This window comes from Hesperophylax consimilis, chromosome 19, assembly GCF_061612785.1.
Source record: "Hesperophylax consimilis isolate HC1 chromosome 19, BYU_Hcon_1.0, whole genome shotgun sequence".
Classification (NCBI taxonomy): Eukaryota; Metazoa; Arthropoda; class Insecta; order Trichoptera; family Limnephilidae; genus Hesperophylax; species Hesperophylax consimilis.
The window spans coordinates 4918836-4938124 of NC_142854.1; the positions used below are offsets into that span (position 1 = coordinate 4918836).

General features: G+C 35.1%; 1 protein-coding gene across 1 annotated transcript in view; it reads right to left on the reverse strand.

Annotated features, from left to right (window-relative positions):
- The window catches only part of GABA-B-R1 (gamma-aminobutyric acid type B receptor subunit 1), a 462430-nt gene that overhangs the window by 159217 nt on the left and 283924 nt on the right, over window positions 1-19289 (reverse strand). The window contains exon 2 of the mRNA XM_089643299.1: window positions 16908-18256. Coding sequence (XP_089499425.1) covers window positions 16908-18224 — 1317 coding nt within the window. The 5' untranslated portion in view covers window positions 18225-18256. The remainder of the gene's footprint in view (window positions 1-16907; window positions 18257-19289) is intronic.

Sequence of the window (19289 nt, forward strand, 5' to 3'; positions counted from 1 at the left end):
AAGGTAGAGAACGAACTCTGTTCGTTAACGATACAAAGGCCTTGCGCAGCAATCAGGTCTTCGACGGCGTCAGTCCGTGATCGTACTGAATGGGTTTTAGTATTGTCAAACCAAAGAGGAGAGCGAGCGTTAAAGTCCCCTCCGATAACTACGTTACGACCTTTAAGCGCGTTTAGGGCGCGCGTCAGACTCAGGATATGTGGTCCTACCGGGTTCCCCCATTTAAAATAGACTGAGATCAGATAGATCTCAGTATCAGCAAATTTAATACATACACAGGTTTGGTACTCATTAGACAGCCCAGCCAGAAGGAGGGGGCTGATCAATGATGTATTGACCAGAACACCCGCCCCTGGAGATGAGCCGACTTCGAGTACCTTTCCCGGAAATTCAATTGGAGTCTTACCTTCCCTGGTGTACTGCTCCTGAATAAGCAAAATGTCAATGTTGAGGTCAGACATGACCCGCTGCGCGTCCAGGGTGGCCAACCGGGATCGCTGCAAGTTAATCTGACCTAGGGAGAGTAAATTATGAGGAGCCATAATCGGTCATGCGGACTTGAGCATTAATGGCAGCCAGGTGAGCAGGACAATCCCTGTCCCCTGTAGGATGATTGGCAGGCTTTCTAAAGCGAGTGCAGGTAGCACAGACAGCGGGAAGTGCCTTCTTGGGGCAATCCTCATGAGTGTGCCCCAAAGCGGCGCAGTGGCGACAAGTTTCATTTTCCTGAGAGCATGACTTGGAAATATGGCCATATTGCTGACATTTGAAACATCTGGTGGCACCAGTGTAGTCCCGAGTCCGACAGGCATTCCACGCCCAGGACCAGGCTGTTCCATTGCACTACGGTTCGGCTGGATTATCCCTAATGCGTATAATTGGTGGGGGTAATTTACTCCTTTAATTGACTACGGCCAACGATGAAAACGGAGACAACGGTCAACGGTAACAATAGTGAACGGTGACAACGGTGACAATGGTCAACGGTGACATGGGGACAACGGAAACCACGATAAACGGTGACAACAGTGACATCGGTGACAACGGTCAACGGTGACAACGGTGACAACGGTGAATGGTCAACGGTGACAACGTTGACAACGGTCGTTTGTTTTATGATCCGAAACTTTGTTTATGATCCAAGACATGCTTGTCATTTTCAATGGGTGCCGAATTTATATTAATAGGTACCTACACATTATTCCTTATTTGAAATGTGTATTTCTTTTATTTAAATTTCTTTTTTCTTCTTCTCTCTTCTCTCTTCGGTCAGTTAGATTTGGTGATTTTTTATGGTTCTACGTTTTTAGCTAACGTGCGATTATTATCAATCCTACTTTTATTTTTATTTTTTATTAGTTTCTATATCAAGTTTGTATATGATATCGACTGCGGTTTGATAAAACTCTCTAAGCAACAAAATGAAAAGAGACGATAAAAATGAACATTTACATTTACAAAATCGTAAAACTAATTGAAAACCTTGAAGTTTATGTGCGAAAGTAGTCATTTGTTTATTTTTTAATTTTGATATAAAATATTGCAATTCTGTTTTATAATTATGAGAGAGAGGGTTGGCATTTTTATTTTTGTGTGAAACCGCACAAGAGTCCCAGCTTCTTCCGACCGTCTTGGGCCAGTGGAACTATGGTATCCTTAATTGGGGAGGGGGAGGAGATGGTGAGAGGAAGGTGGGGGAGTACCTGGCTATTCAGATCTGGTCACCAAACACGGCCAAAGCAATTTCAAGCAAAGTTAAAATTCATAATGATGGTCTTATAACAGGGCGATACTAAAAGTATCTTCCACTCTGGAACGTGCCGCAAATATACTTTATATCCTTTTAAATGAATCTATTGTGAAATAACACAAATTGATAATGGATTTGACCCGTGACCTCCAGCTTGCTAGTCGAGAGCGTTATCCCTCGACAACGGAGGCCGAAGAATAATTTACCAGAGAAAATAATTTCTTCTGTTTTATTTTTAGTATTAAAAATGCATAATTCATCACAAAATACTTAAAATATTATGGATTGAAGGTTGCCGAAACACTTTCAATGTAAGTGAAGTGCATAATTTCATAACATTGTCCAGTTTTCACTGGGTTTTCTTGTTCTAAGTAATTAAATAAATAGTACAGATTTGTAAGAAACACGGGACTTTTTGAATTCTATGAAATTTATAAAATAATATTCAGTTTAAATATTATATTAATACCTTCAAAATACCACACAGAATATGAAATCTATTGTCACAATTATTTTATCAGTAAATCGGTTTATCAGGCAAAAAATCATTTTAAATTGGGAGAGGGTAAAATAGAATCATATAAATAAGTCGTCTAAACGTGATTATAACCACAGTTTAAAAATGAACTTGAAAGCCGAAACAGCTGTAACAATAACAAAAAATACTTGCAGAACTTAATAATAATATTATTAAATTTAATTTATATTAAATTTTAAAAATTAAATGGAGTTAAATACAAATTAAACACAAAAAAATAAATAAATAAAATAAAAAAATATAATAAAACAGTTAGGTTATCAGTTCCGTTCCAATATTGAAAATGACACTTAAATTCAAACCAAAAAGAGTTCATTGAACCGGAGTTACGATCAAAGAGACACAATCAAAAATAGTTTTTTGGTGATTTAATTGCCCCAACACATTAATCATAACCTTTTTATAAAAATTTACATTTTTCTCAAATAGAGAATAACACATTTAAAACATTAGGGCCCCCGCACACTAGTCAGCCAGTCCAACTTTATGATGGCTCATTGGAGCCCGCGCACTAGCGGCAATTCCTGGCTGCGTCAGCCATTAGATAGCACATGATTGCACGGCAGCCAATTGGCTGCGCGCAATCATGAGCCAATGCGGGACAAGGCTAAACTTCTCCGCGCACTTGTCGTAGCCGCTTGGAGCATTTTGTGTTCCGAAACTAGTTGAAATTTAGTTTGGAAATGAGTTTCGTTCATATCGCTCGAAGGAAGACTCACTACTGATCGTCGACTGGCTGTTAAAACTGGCTGCTCAATATTTCGGCTGCCATAGCTACGATACCGCAGCCAGGCTACCTAGTGCGCAGGGGCCCATAATTTTTTTTCAGTCTCCCATTGTTTGTGTAATAGGTATATTATGATATATGACCTACTTCCTTCTGTAATCACAGTCTTCACGTTATATAAGAAGGTTCATTTTACCTACCATATATTATATAAATAATAAACTCATACATACAAATACAGAACTCATTAAAACGTCCCAAGTACACACACACTTTACACGGCAACACGATAAAATACATTTAAACACCATACATACTCATTATGGCAAGCAATCCATTGGTTACGAGGGAAGCAACATATACAATTGCCTCCCAGACGAAATTAAAAATGAAAAAAGTATAGGTACATTTAAAAAAACATTGTTCAGTTTTATGCTCAATCAACAAAACAATGAAAGTGAATAATATCAGTGTGTAATATATTTATGTGTAATATATATGTTATTTCTAATTAAATAAGTGAAAATGTAATATTCTTTTATCTAGAATAAAAAAAAATATATTAAAAAAAAAGTATTCTTCACGTGGTGTAGAGCGGAAAAAACCTCTTTTTTATGGTTAGATAATATTTCATTTATGATCTTTTTTTTCAAACATTTTCGGGTTTTCCATAACCTGACAATATTGGAAAATCTCCTACTACCATTACAGTAAGCGGAAAATTTTGTTTGTGTATAGATGGAGGACTTAGCCAGCCGAGGAATTGAACACACTACGCCTGGGTGGGACCCAAACGCGATGCAAACTCAGCCGTTATTACTCAGCCGGTCATCAGACATTATAATAGGTTTTTGTGACCAATTTTAAATAATGTTTCACCACGAAGACTGATTTTCGACGAAATAAAAATAAATTTACTTTATCGTTTGACGGTAATAAATGTAATATCAATTGATACGCGATTCATTATCGGATGAACATTGACTACAATTGTATTTGTTGAAGAAGAAATAACCAATATAATGGAGTCACTTATTCGGAAAAGATCAAAGAGAAATATAACATTTATCCAGTTAATAATAGGCCTTATAATAATTTATTGATCGATTAGCGACACCTGATTTAAAATAATCTATTATTAGAGCGATTATTTTCATATTTTTATATCTTATATATAGAGAAATTCTACAGAATCAAAAAACCTTAGAAACACAATCAAAATTGAAATACAGAATAATCATTTCCATATTATTCAACAATCATCCCAAGCTAAAATCAAGCCACTTGAACTGCACAATCACATTTGAATACAGAAGATACAGCAGCGCATTTACAATGTTCACGGAACTAGGACTAAATGGATTCGTCGGCCTGATGAGACACCGGGTCACTGGAGACAGGATGCGGCTAATGACATACGACAACAAGGTGGTGACCGCAGCCTACCAGAAGCAAGCGCCACTCATAACCACGCCCGACATAAGTAGTCATAATTGTTTCTAAATTTTTAAAAGCAATAATTAGTCGCCTGTAAAATTGAAAATATCTCCCGAGTAAAAATAAATGCCGCCGACGGGAATTGAACCAACGCTTTCTGATGTCCGGTCAGACCCTCTGGACCACTGAGCCACGTCGGCTTATTTCCAACCCGCCAAATAATTCAATATGTACCTACTAGTACTTCAATCATCAATTACTGCTTATTATATTTATTCCACCTGTAAACAACCAATTTTTTTAACCGATTAATCAGGAGGCGCGGGTTCAATTCCCGTCGGCGCATGTATTTTTTCTCGGAAGATTTTTCTATGTATGTAGGTGTTTCTGGCTAATAATTATTGCTTAAAATAATAAATCGTTCTTTGTGCAATGCTTGTCTCGTAAAAATTAGTGTATTATTAACAATAGTTAAGTTAAAACTTAACGTAAGAATTCATTTTGTATTCTTTCAAAAGCTTGTACATAAATATTGTTATGTGAGTTACAGATGGGAGAGTTGTACTCAAGGCAAAATATATTAATGTGGGTTATAGACGGGAGAGTTACACTCAAGGCAAAATATTGTAATGTGGGTTACAGATGGGAGAGTTATACTCAAGGCAAAATATATTAATGTGGGTTATATTTGGGAGAATTGTACTCAAGGCAAAATATATTAATGTGGGTTATAGACGGGAGAGTTATACTCAAGGCAAAATATTGTAATGTGGGTTACAGGTGGGAGAGTTATACTCAAGGCAAAATATATTAATGTGGGTTATAGACGGGAGAGTTATACTCAAGGCAAAATATTGTAATGTGGGTTACAGGTGGGAGAGTTATACTCAAGGCAAAATATATTAATGTGGGTTATAGACGGGAGAGTTATACTCAAGGCAAAATATTGCAATGTGGGTTACAGATGGGAGAGTCATACTCAAGGTAAAATATTTTAATCTGAGTTACAGAAGGGAGTTGTACCCAAGGTAAAATATAACAGTTTAACACACTTAATATTATTGAAATCTATATTTTAATCAGTCTATAAGTAAATTTATTTTATACGCGCACTTGGGCTTTTACAAACATGTGATAATATGTAAGTAATCATTCAGTGGAACAGAAAACAGAAGTAAAGTTTTCTTATTATATAGAACCAGAAAAAAGTATTCTGCTAACCTTAATTGCTATTATAACTTATATATATTATTATAACTTCCAATTTCTGCCAAAGTATTCCCAACTGCATGCAATCTAGGTTTAAGTGAGTATTTAAATTACTCGATCCTGATATTATTGTTGCAATTAAAAATAATTTTCGATCGAGTAGTTCTAGTTGGTATGTTGAAGGTGATTAGAATCAATAAATCAGGACTGTCTATAATTCCATAAAGTATAATCGCAAACACGTCTTCTATCTGAGGGTTTTCATAATTTTAATTATTTCATCTAGTGGTTGTAATTTACTATCCATCATTGGTACGCAGTGGCGGATCGTGACTTTCGAGTGTATTAGGGTGATAAAGTTTGAAAAACACAACATTATTTTTTCGACCATTGGATTATTTGTATGAAGATTTTCAGAGAATTTCAGTTTGGTCGCATTTCCTAGAAAATCTAATAGAACATCTTCATACAAAAAACCGATGAACGTCAATAGTGCCATTTTTGTAATATTCTAGAACACCTAAAAGTCACGAGCAATCCCCAATTTGATAGACCTAGTTTATAGTTAATATATCTTAGAAATTTGTTCCGAATTTTCGTCAAAGAAGGATATGTTTAGAGTCCATAAAATAATATAACGTTAAGATAATATTTTTGATGTCAGTATATAAAACAAAGCAGTTCGAATATTCGACCCTTTAGTATGGAAAACCCTTTAAACGTGAACTAGATTTTGTCGAGGGCCATTCGAATAATCAATAGCGATTCAATTCAAGGTGCCACCCACTACTTTTGTATTACACTTCCACCTGCTTGCGGCCATCGATTCGCCAAACATAAATAATACATTTGAATAAAACTAACATATCAAAAACATCTCTAAATAGTACAAAACAAAGTCGCTATCCGCGTCTGTCTGTTTGTGCGCTTAGTTCTTCTGAACCGATTTTGATAGGGTTTTCACTATCATTTAAAGAATTTCTTCTGGAAGGCTTATATATATAAAATAATATATGATATATAATACATGAATTTTATATATTATTTTTAAAAAAATCGCAAATCTAGACAACGCTCGTTGTATTCTACGTGTTCACAGATGGCGTTAATTAATTAATTTTGTTTAAATACGCTTTTGCAAGGTATTGCTTTACAGTATTAAGACAAATTATTTGTTTGCGCCCGTATATACGCAATATGAATATGAATCAATAGTTTTGTTCGTTTAAAGACTTAATTCTTTCGAGAAAAGCACACAAATACAATATTTTACCGATGATTCAATCCAATATTGTATTTGTATGCCTTTCTCGATAGAATTGAGTTTTTATATGGACAAAACTATTTATTCATATTCATATTGCGTATATGACGGCGCAAACAAATAATTTGTCTTAATACTGTGAAGCAATACCTTGCAAAAGCGTATTTAAACAAAATTAATTAATTAACGCCATCTGTGAACACGTAGAATACAACGAGCGTTGCGTTTAACCTTAAGACAATTCTCATAATCATAAGGAAAAATGATTTAACACTCAAAACTCAACAAAATATTTGCACCCGCTATTCATCACACCAAAAATGTAAAATTCCTCCAAGAAAAACAGCCTTCGCCTTATATAGCGCCTAAAATGTTCGACTTACTGAGTACTGATATTAAGACATCGAAAGTTGATGATTTATGCCATTTATTAGTGTACAGAACTGGTTATTTGCTCAGGGAAAGAAAATATTATAAAGAATGCCTTACATCTTAAAACTGTTCTTATTTTTTCATATTTCTCGAGTAAAAATTTTATCTCTAAATTAACTATCAACAAAAAATTTATATTACGCTGATGCGATTATTCTTATTTTTATTTCTATTATTCCTAACATTATCTATTATTTTTATTTGTATCCTACCTTATTTTTATTATTTTTACAAGATTCAATCTACCCAATATTACATATTCAGAATTGGTTATTTACGAAGGGAAGGAACTATTTTAAAGAATGCCTGACGTCATTAAATAAAGTTCAATTGCTTTATTAGGTATTCTTTTTTTTCATTTAAATTCTGTTTAAAATAATTAATCTCTTTCTTATTTTCAGTTAAAGTATTACCTATTTTACAAATATATTGCATTTCACAAAATAATATATTAACCAATGAATCATGTATTACATTTATATAACTATACACAAATTTCGACTACCATAATACGGACATGTGTCTAGTGTGGTAGTCGAAAAGGATTTAAAAAACTTTTTTCAAATATATTTTATGAATAAAGAAAAAAAATATATTTGTAGAAAGTAGAGAAAAACAATAAAACAAAATTTTCGGGCGCTTAAATTGCTAACTCTGGCTAAACCTTATGAGATACATCACAGTAATGTAGGACGGAGTTGTATAACTTAAAAAGGCCCACAGAAAAATTTATCGTGGTATATGTCTATGTCCTAAAGACAACCCCAGCAGCGCCGGGTCAGCAAGTTATAAATAAATTTAATATGTCTAAGATGTTCACGTTTCACACTCATGCACGTGCACCTGTGCACCAGGAATCAATGCTGCTAGCTCTTTAGACCAGGCTACATTAAAATACCCATAGAACAGACATTTCGTCTGTGCATTAGAGATGGCAATCGGTCTGTTGTCAATATGCTGGCTATTGTCAATCAGATGAACAGCATTTTTTTGCACAGAATCAAGTAGGTTTATCAAGTATTGTGGAGCTCCAGCCCAGAATGCTCCCAAGTTCAATTGTTGGTCAAACTTGAGATTTATATAAGGTTAGCAGTTAGGTTAGGTTTTGAAGAACCTGCTAGTCCTATACAAGACGCCCAGTAATCCCTAGAATGCCTCCACCCCTACTTCTGCACTTTGTAATATATTATGTTCACTCATTGTTTTGTATTGTCAAGTTAGTATAATTTGCCCTGAAGAAGGAACGGTTGTTCCGAAACTGGTTGGCGTATGTGTAAAAAAATATATTGGTTCAAACGAGGTAGCATTATTTAATTTATAAATAATACCTTTATATTAGATTTTATGATAAATATAACAGACGGTAATAATAATCACAGGTTGAAATTCCGTTGCACATGTAAATTTTGTAACTAATAATAATTTTTCAGAAAAATATTCTCTTTTCTATTCTATCCATGTTTGGTGACCAGATCTGAATAGTCAGGTACTTTCCCACTTTCCTCTTCCCCATTCCTTCCCTCCTTGCGGCCTCATAACATACCCCAATTGGTGATGCCAGGTTGGATAAAATTTGAAATCTTTTAATAAAAAGACATTTGTAATTTAGCAGTCTATTTTTTTCCTGTGCGTTCACAAACGATTTTTTCCAAATTCTGGATTTTCCAATTTCCTATTTTGAGACAGAATTTTGAACAAAGCAAATTTTAAATTCGACGGTTCGCTATGCGTTCATTTGTAGCTATGGCTATTATTTTTCTGAACATTGAATGTAGGGATGTGTTTGATTTATTTGACATCAAGTATTTATCGATGTGATTCTTTAAATCGATGTTTATAACAAGATATCCACTCGAGCGATTAGTTCTACATTCATATGAAAAACAAATATATTTAATTTAAATTTTGAATTTTGCCGTCCGCGTTCCGTGTTTGCCGATAAAGCAGAGCTTTTGAACTAAAATCAAGATGGCGAAATTGCGTCAGATTTTGCAAATGGTTGAAGTAACCAAACCAAACTAAACTGAATGTTAAAAATAAACTAATTCAATAAATTTTAATTTAATTTCTTTGTTTTTACAGAGCAACAAGTGTTTTATTCAATCAATTGAAAATTAAGGTTCAATAAATTGAATAATATTTAATTAATATGACTCCTCATAATATTAATACGGAATACTATAAACTGCTTACTGCGGTTAAAAGCCAATGAACTCACCAATATTTCACCTTTTATCCCATATTTTTAGATTCTATAAATTTGACACATATGACAAGCGATCTCTCTCAAAACGTGTTTGCAAATTTATGTCTGTTTAAATAATATGCAAAAAATCTCTGGAGTGGATTTATGCGGTGGTTGAGAAATACAACAAACATCGTGAAATATACATTATGGGCTATTTGAAGGGTTTGTAGTTTGTAACGGTAGCCTAATAGTTAAGACCCACTGTCGTAACCAGAAAGCGTCTGTGCTGATTCCGTGAAACTTCCAATCGATGAGCTGTGGCATCAATCAATTTGGATAGTTTCAGGTTAAAATTTTTATCACAACGGTTTTTAGCTTACAAAGTTAGTTGTGTATCGTTTTGGTAGGTGAGTATGGGTACCATCGCTCTGCCAAAGGTCGTTCAAAGTGGTTCGCCATGTTGACTTGGGTGACTTAGGAGGAGTGCGTTTGCCAATAAACTGCGTAGTGATCCGAATCAGGAGAGGCCTGTTGAGGGAGATGCTTTTACCTCTCCAGCCGGACTCTCTTGACCCTTCACATGTCACCGTAGTGGGACGGATGGATGCATACGTCATTCACTCCTGGACACACTGATTCCCAGATTTCTATGTACCTCTCACACCTTTCTTCTTCCTAGAACTTCCTATCCTTCGCTTCCTTAAAAAAACCTCCAAGCAGCATTTTGAAAGATTGAATTGTGTGAGGTTGATGTAACTAAGGTTATGTATCTGCTCTAATAATAATTTCCCGACAGTAATAAAATGCAATGAAAACAAAACTTCACGAAAAAATACAACTGTAAAAACACCGATCTTGTTAAAAAGTTAGATGCTTGGAAAACATTATGACAACCCTGATATCAGGGCGTGAACATCGATGCACAGCATGTTTTACATTCCGCCGAATGTTTGTCCATAAAAGTGAGTTTGATCGAAAACACCCCAATAACAATAACGGGAGCATTTTTGTTATTTCAGAATGAAAACTGAGAGAGCCCGCGACACACGTATACATACATAGAGCCCGGTATATCAGTCAGTCTGTATCCTCGCTATGTGCGACATTCCTCGTGCAAATTTAAGCGGGCTAAATCGGCCGCTTAAGCCTTGGTAAGCCAAATAGCCCAGTAACAAATGTCAAATGTGACATTTACGTAAGTAATTACGTACTTCAATCTCACCGAAATGTACGTAAATTGCATAATTTTATCAGTATGGACTGTTACATTCATCGAGCGACGTGGGATGTTGATGTTTTTAATTGATAATCAACATAAAATAGCCAAATAGACTGGTAAGGTATTATAGTATGCGGAGATAGACGCTTACCTCATCGTTCTCGCATACTATTGGGGTGTCATGTTGATTGAAATAAATGTGGTTATGTTTCACGGAATCTATTGTTTATTGAATTTATTGTAACATTATTAACACGACACTAAGGACGGGTTGTTTCGGGTAAAATTCATCAAATTTCAACGTTCATTTTCAAGTTCTGTTAAAGTTTTTTTCAAGTTCTGTTTTTATTTCAGTTTTGTTAAGCAACTAGCCTACAATGATATAAAAACAGAACTTGAATAAGTCTTTCACAGAACTTGAAAATGATCGTTGAAATTTGATGAATTGTTCAGATTCTCCGAAACAACCCGTCCTAAGTCAGAAGATATACGCGAACAGTTAGTCAAACCAGTTCCCAGCAGTGAATGGCGGCCGGTCAAAACTCCGCTCAGTAGGTAAGTAGAACGCTGCTTTCGTTGGGGATACCGTACAGGAAAAATAATATCGTGGCTACAAAATGCGCGCGTGGTGACTGCCTATAGTATTATACTAGAAATTTTTCAACGTTAGGACAGTGTTTTCACAAGACATTTATTATATTTTACAACTAAATAAGCTTGGTTCACAATAAAATAAGCCATATGAGGCTTTTATAATAATGAATACGGTGCTATTACTTTTAAAAACCAGTATTATGAAATTTCACACGGAATTCTGTGAAGCACTTTTTCACAGAACAATAAGCGAATATTTCAGTATGCAAGGAGCATTTATTAACCCCTTGGGATAGTTTTTTCGCTTTGGGGAACAGTTCGTAAGGTCTCACAGAAATTTTTGTATCTCCTTTACTGTCATGATAAGATGTAAGATTTAAACGAGAAAACCTCACACTTTATTCAAAAAGTTAACCACTGAATAATTAAAATATTCACCTTTGTGAAACCAACTGTCTTGACAGAAATTTGAAAAATAAAAGGTAATGATATTTTTTAATTTCATATTATTTATTTTTATATTAAACGACAAAAAGTGGGCTGAAATAACGTTTGCCTTACATTTGCCTTATTAAAAAATTATACTTTAATTTCCGATAATTGAAATATATGTGAAATAAATAAATTACAATTATTATTTCTAAAGCGCCTTACTTCAACCTTTAAAAAGGTAGTATTTAGTTTTCGTATATGTCCAGAAATATTACATTTATTTGCATTTTATCGCAATGCACAAATTCTCCAACATTCTGACAGAATAAAAAATTGAAAAGGGTTTTACAGTCGGGTTCAAAGCAGAAATCCACGGTGGATTAGCCGGCACACGACGTGTTCAATCGTCAGAAATCCACGATGGATTCTTGGCACACTTGAGGTTAAACGAAAGTAAACAAATATTTTCCCTGAAGTTATTTATGAAAAGAAAACAATATTTTTCAAGAATAATTAGTATTCTAGGAAGCTTGTTCGCTGAAATGCGGGTATTTCAGTGAGCTAGCGGCAATGCCCTAATAAACTAACATTTCCGAGATTTGTTTTCTCATTACGGCCAGTTTTCTGATAAAATATTATGGTAGAATGCGCCGCAGGTAATACGATTTTATAATCACGTGAACATGGGAGCTGCCCTACAAATAATAAAATGAAAAGCGAATAATTATTTTTTTTCGAAATTCCATCGTTTTTTAAAAAAATATTTACACAAATATTTTTTTATTTTTCCAGGCAAACAAATCATCTTTTTTACCTACAGCAAATAGTTGGAATTTCGAAAAAAGTAGTTCATCTTTTTTACTTGTAAATCATTTAGAATCACCTTCAGAAGTTGTGGACTTTACCCCCGGACGCCTTGTATATTTCTCCATGTTTGGTTTGTGCATTTGTGAAAGACAAACATCCCCGGGTTACAAATAACCTGACAATATTGAAAATCTCCTACTACCACCATAGTAAGCGGAAAATGTTGCTTGTGTTGTGATGGAGGACTTAGTTAGCCGAGGAATTGAACGCACTAAACCTGGGTGGAACCCAAACGCGATGCCAATTCAGCCACTGATCGCTTCTACATTGTTACGCATTATCTCTACACTTGAATGAGATAAAGAGTCAGTATAGTGGTATATATACTAGTGGATCCCCCGCAATGCTTCGCTATTGCTAATGTCTTTCTCGGGCGTGTCCGACTTCTTCCACCATTCACTACTGTATACCACAATGTTACTGTTAAAAAACTACATTACATCGATTTTAATTCTACTCCGTATCTCATTCTAGTGCAGATATATTGCGTTAAACATTCCTCGGGCGTCCCTGACTTCTTCTCCCATTTGCATATCTTTAAATACTCCTGGCACTAATAACAACGAACTTTGAAATTTTCAGCGAAATCGGTCGACTACTTTTCGAGTTTTGCGAGCACAAACATAATCAGGCTGAATTTTTATATATTAAGATGATCCCGAACATTCCAGACTATTCCCAAACATTCCAGAACATTGCAAAATGTTCCGTGATGTTGTGGAATGCTCTCGAATGATCATATCTAAAATATAGCGTCAACTACGTAAACATGTATGAATATAACAATAATACAACTATTTTATAGCGTCAACTACAAAAATATGTCAGAATGAATAAAATATAGCGTCTACTACATCAATATGTCTGAATGACAAATTCAATGACAAACTACTTTAAAGTAGTTTATTGGGACTTTTTGATTTTTGTATATTATTTTGATATTTAATAAAAAAAAAAAAAAAAAAAAAAAAAAAAAAAACATAACAAATATACAACTACAGGGTTTTCCAATAAGAGGTGTTATTTTGAATAGCCCGCCATTTCGGTAGATGTTACTTTTGAAGCTGTTATTTTTGACATTTGACAAGTAGAAACTACGCCATTAATAAAAATGGAACGATACACGCTTCAACAACGCATTGAAATTATTAAAAATTCACTTGAGTGAATCAAAGGCAAATCATCTTGAGTGATGAGGCCCATTTCCACCACGGTGGTTTCGTCAACAAGCAAAATTGTCGCATCTGGGGCTCGGAAAACCCAAGAATTATTGTTAAAAAGCCTCTTTTTCCTCAACGTGTGACTTTTTGGTGCAGTTTATGGTCCGGCGGAGTCATTGAACCTTACTTTTTCGAAAATGAGGCTTGAGCAACAGTTACGGTGAATAGATTGCGCTATCGAGAGATGATAAATGATTTTTTATTGCCGAAATTGGATCAACAAGACGACGCTACGTGCCACACAAGCAACGAAACCATTGATCTTTTACGATTGAATATCAAAATAACACCTCTTATTGGAAAATCCTGTATTTTAACGTTTATTTTTGAAGCAACTTTGTATTCGCTTTGCCTGAAAAGAAATCATTACAAATAAGCGAGTAATTTCTGAGTGGTAGCGAGAATTATGCAGATACCTGCGATGATAAAGTCACCCCATATTACGGTATTATGAAGATGAATAATAATGTAAAAATGTTTGGTGTTCTAGTTTAAGCAGTAAGAGAAAAAAATGTTTGGATAGCAGCGTAATGAATTTTATTTTCTAAAAACATTTTCTTTATACAAGAAAAATAATAATATTTCTAAGTAATAACAATTTGAATAGAGGTACTATGCGAACAAGCAATTTGGTTTGTTTTGATATTTTCTTCGCTGTTCAATATTTTTTAAATGTATTTGTTTTTGGATGATTTCATGTTGTTTTTATTATCTGCCAGTAAACATTTACCGAAGGGTTTTTCATTTTTTAAATAAATGAAAATTGTTATGGTAGCGATAATACCAAACAATTGGAAAAAAAACATTAGTCGGGGAAGCAACTGAACTTTTTTAGGTATCGAGGTCCGGCATAAAGAAGTTTTTTTTTTACGTTAACCGCAGAACTTGAGCCTTAAGGAAAATAATTTCATCTTTAGGGATGCTGTGTGGAGAATATTTTTTAAGGAAAGGAAGGAGAGGATGTTCTGGGAAGGTAAAGGTATGGTGGGGGGTCAGAGGGGGATATCTATGTCTGTGAGCAATTCTAAAGCCTCAGGCGTCGCCATGTGAACCTCATAAATCCCGCAATATGCAAAAACTATCCTAACTCATCTATACTCAAATATACATAATTACTACGAAAAAAGTTCAAATACACGATGTACTCGAAGCAACAACAAATGCCGATAGCACATACGTTTGGTCAACGGAACTTTGAATACTTTGCGACAAGACTCTAAAACATTTTTCCAGACGGCATAAAACAACTTGATTCACAAAAAAAATTCAAAGATAATGTAAAAATTTGGATCAAAAATAAGAATAGGGCCTTCACCGGTGCATTCACCCAAATTCGCAGTTATTGAAGTCACCACATTATTGAGCGAATACATCTTAATACAAGTATAGGTATGTTCAAAGGTATTAGGAACTAACACGAAAAATTCTGCCTCAACACAGGCTAGCCTAGTGAGGCGGTATTTGAAAAACCTCAACTGTACTTTTGTTTTCTTTTTACCTTCACAATATTATGTTTGTATTTGTCTGTTCATTTTATAACCTTAAATATAAAAGTTACAAATCAATGTACACCATAATATGTAGGTATAGTTGTAATGTGTAAACTTTCCTAAATAAAGATATTATTATTATATTAATGGATAGGGTATTCGTTGCACCGCACCACATTCACACATCGCCGACTCTTTAAGGCCCCATCTGTGCATCATGTGGGCAAAGCGGCTATGGGAGTACCGTAACCTATTGATGGTGCACCAGGTTTTGCGAGGCAATGAGAACCCAGGCTGTCTCTCGGTGGGGTCCTGTATGAGATGGTCAATTCCCACGTTGGCCGATTGCCACTCAAGTTTCCACCTATCTTCTAGGGTGAGAGCAAAGATATTGTGTTCTTCTAATATCTTTGGGTGAGAGGTAATCGGAGGAGCCTCTCTCATTCAGAATATATCTGAAAATGTGTTTACGCATGAGATGCGAAAATATTATCATTTTTAAGAACACGAGTTTCGACTACGTCATAACATTTTCGTGTTTTACTGATAGTTTGTCATGAAATTTGTTAATTTATTCTTTATAGGCCTGCAGTCCCGTTTTTAACAGGAAAACGAATAAATTTATCAGATTTTCAATAAATTGACAATTTTTATCCGTATCACTACATTTCGTGCTTTCCTTACTGTTATCAAGTTTCCATCTGACTTTTTTAGGTATCGAGGTCCGGCTTTCAAGAAGTGACAATTATTACCATCTTATTAACTTTGAACCTCAATTCTTAGTTACATATCAATGGCAGATATAACCTTTTGTACAGTGCCCTTGAGGTGATTTTGCACAAAAACGGCGTTATACAAGTCATCCAATTATTATTAACCTTGTTGTTCCAAGGGAACGATTTCACAAACTGGTAGGTACAAGATATGATTTGAGATTTTTATAGTAAATAGTATTATCATGATATCATTTTAGGGTTATTATGCCATGTTGCGTATCCTCCCTTTTAAGTCAACGTTCTAGACAGTGGTATAGCACCGTTTGACATCTTTGGCACAGAAAAAAATGCGATCAAATTCACGAAATATAGGTACGTATTGTTGACGTAAATAAACTAGAACATATTATTCTAACAATAAAATTATACACTCTGTCAATATCTGTAATACTGGACACTCACGCCAAAACCATTGACTAAATAGACGGCTTTCTCTGGTGGTATATTGAGTTACGATTTGCAAATGAATCACACCACAACTTTAATGACGGATTGTTTCGAAGAATTTGAACAATTGATCAAATTTCAAAGTTAATTTTCAAGTTCTGTTATAATTTCAGTTATGTCTAGCAAATATCAACAGAACTTTCACAGAACCTGAAAATGAACGTTGAAATTTGATGAATTGTTCAAATTCTCCGAAACAACCCGTCCTAAAGAAACCGTCGACAACAACTGACTAATTTAACCAGTTGCTTTTCTATTCATCAGGCAAAAAGTGTTCAGTAATTGCATTGTTAAAATTGAAATTGAATTCCACTTACTTCACTGTCATTGCTGTGTAGCCTCAGCTGGAATCCTGGCAATAGATCCGCCCTCTTGTTTACATCTTCCAGCGCCAGGTAGGCGGCTGGCATACAAGCCTGTCCGCCCTGCCAACCACCCTCGCCAGCAATTGGGAAGATCCCGCCTATGTGGAGGACGTTTTCCTCATCATCCGTCAAGTTTACAGTATCTGGACCGGCTTGCACACAACAACACATTCCCAGAAGAAGCACAACGCAAGAAATACGGGACAGTCCAAAACCAAGAGACACAAAACACTGGCGACTAATACCAATTGATGCAATTTTAGATACACTCGTTGCCAAATTTAAACACTTACTTAATGCACTACACAAAAAGACCATAGATGATGCACAAATCTTTAAAATAAACACTTTTAAATCTGACGCAAATTTATTTTTATTATTTTCAACCCTTTGGTTAAGTGATTGATAGGTAGATATTGTGTCTTTTGTACAATTTGTCATTGATTTATTTTCTTGTTGCGTTGTTTGAATACAGCGTTGATTGAAAGAGAGAAGCAATTGACTGAAATATTTGGTAATCATTCGTCCAATTTTTCTATTAAATTGTTGAGGGTTTATGTATTTCGATATTAAAATTGAGAGAATTACAGTCAGTTGCCACGTTGAGAATAGTGTACCAAAAACGAAAATATTGGACTTTTTTAATACTTCCAGCACGGTTCCAACCAGATTTGAAATAATTCTTACAAGAGACGACTGACATAAAATATTCGATGACGATAGATATGAACGGATCAAAATTACTTGAAATCTTCGGTAGATCGGAGAAATTCTTACTTCTAAGAGTTCACACAAATTTAAAACACTTATGCTATACCGTCTATCGAGTTTTAAACAGTTAACAACGGGGTACATTAAGATTGACGTAAGACAAGCTAGTACAAATATTACAAAAGAAGACACGATGGAATAAGAAAGATATTGTTTTGGTAATTTCGTTTTGAACTTGATGCGCGGAGTAATTGTCTTTTTAGCCATTTTGGTTCTTGAGTGGGTGCTACCGAAACATCTTGAAAACATTTCTAGTTTGTCATTATCTTTGAATCCTCCAAGCTTACGGTGCCTACTTTTCTGGTTTTTATAAACACCAATTAAGCTTTTTTTGCCTTCTTTAATATTTTCGTGTGAGTCATTTTGACTAGAAACGATGGATTTAAGATGGTTTCCTTGATTCAATTTTACACCCTCCCGTTTGCTGTTCTTCTTGAGTGTGGGATGGAAGAGTTGTTTCTCGTTATTAGATTGTTTTTTTGTGTCAATTCTCTGCATTGTGAAGGAGGTTTATGGTAGCATTGAAGACCCTAAAACAAAGAAAAAATAACATTAGCATCGAAGTCAGATAAATCGGTACAAACAGTTTTTCTAACAAATCAATTACGGATATTGAAAACAGTTTTCTTTCAAATCTTTATTCACACTTTCACGGATGTTTGTTCAGTGCCACAGACATCGGCCTTCGTGTTCAAAGGATAAGGCTCGACTAGTAATTCGAAGGTCGCTTGATTTCATAAATTTGTGATATTCCACGAGAGATCATTTAAAAAATATATACTGTATCCTTGCGGCATGTTCCAGAGTAGAAGATACGCTCAGTATCGCCAAAATATTATTTCAGAATTGAAACGTTGCTTGAAATGACTTAAGCCGTGTTTGGTTACCAGATCTGAATAGCCAGATACTTCCCTACCTTCTTCTTCCTAATCCCTTTCCCCTCCCGAATATCTTCATCCTCACAACATACCTAATGGGGGATGTCATGGTTTAACTGGCTCCAGATGGTTGGGAGCAGTTGGAAATCTTTTGCGTTATACCTACACATAATATTAATTTAAAAAAATGCAAGGGAGCTCTTTCGAGTGTCATACCTAATGATTTAAAAATAAAACAAACTTCTTCTTCCGGATAGTTTCACCGAAATGGCAAATTAAAGGTGAAGTAGTCGCGATATTAACGACAGATAACTTATAAAATCCCCTTCTCCGTCGGTGCGACGTGCTTTGTATATAAAAGCCCTGGTTGCAGTTTACGGATTAACTTTTTGTAACTTTTCTCTTCAAAGTCTGGTGGGGAAAATATGATCCGGAATTGGTTCGGAAAGTTGGACGCGAACCTCTTTGGAGATTGGAATTTCCAGAGGCAAACAATGCTCTCTCTTCTCTCCTTTTGTACCTGGCTACTGTGTGTAGGTACCTGGGATGATTATCGATCATCTCTCCTTTGTTGGCAACTGCACCGCTACTTGCTGTTTACTCCTTTTGTCAGGGGATGAACATAAAGTGGCCGAGAAAGAAGAACAGTGGCGGGCTATTAGAGAAAGCCGCAAATATTAACATT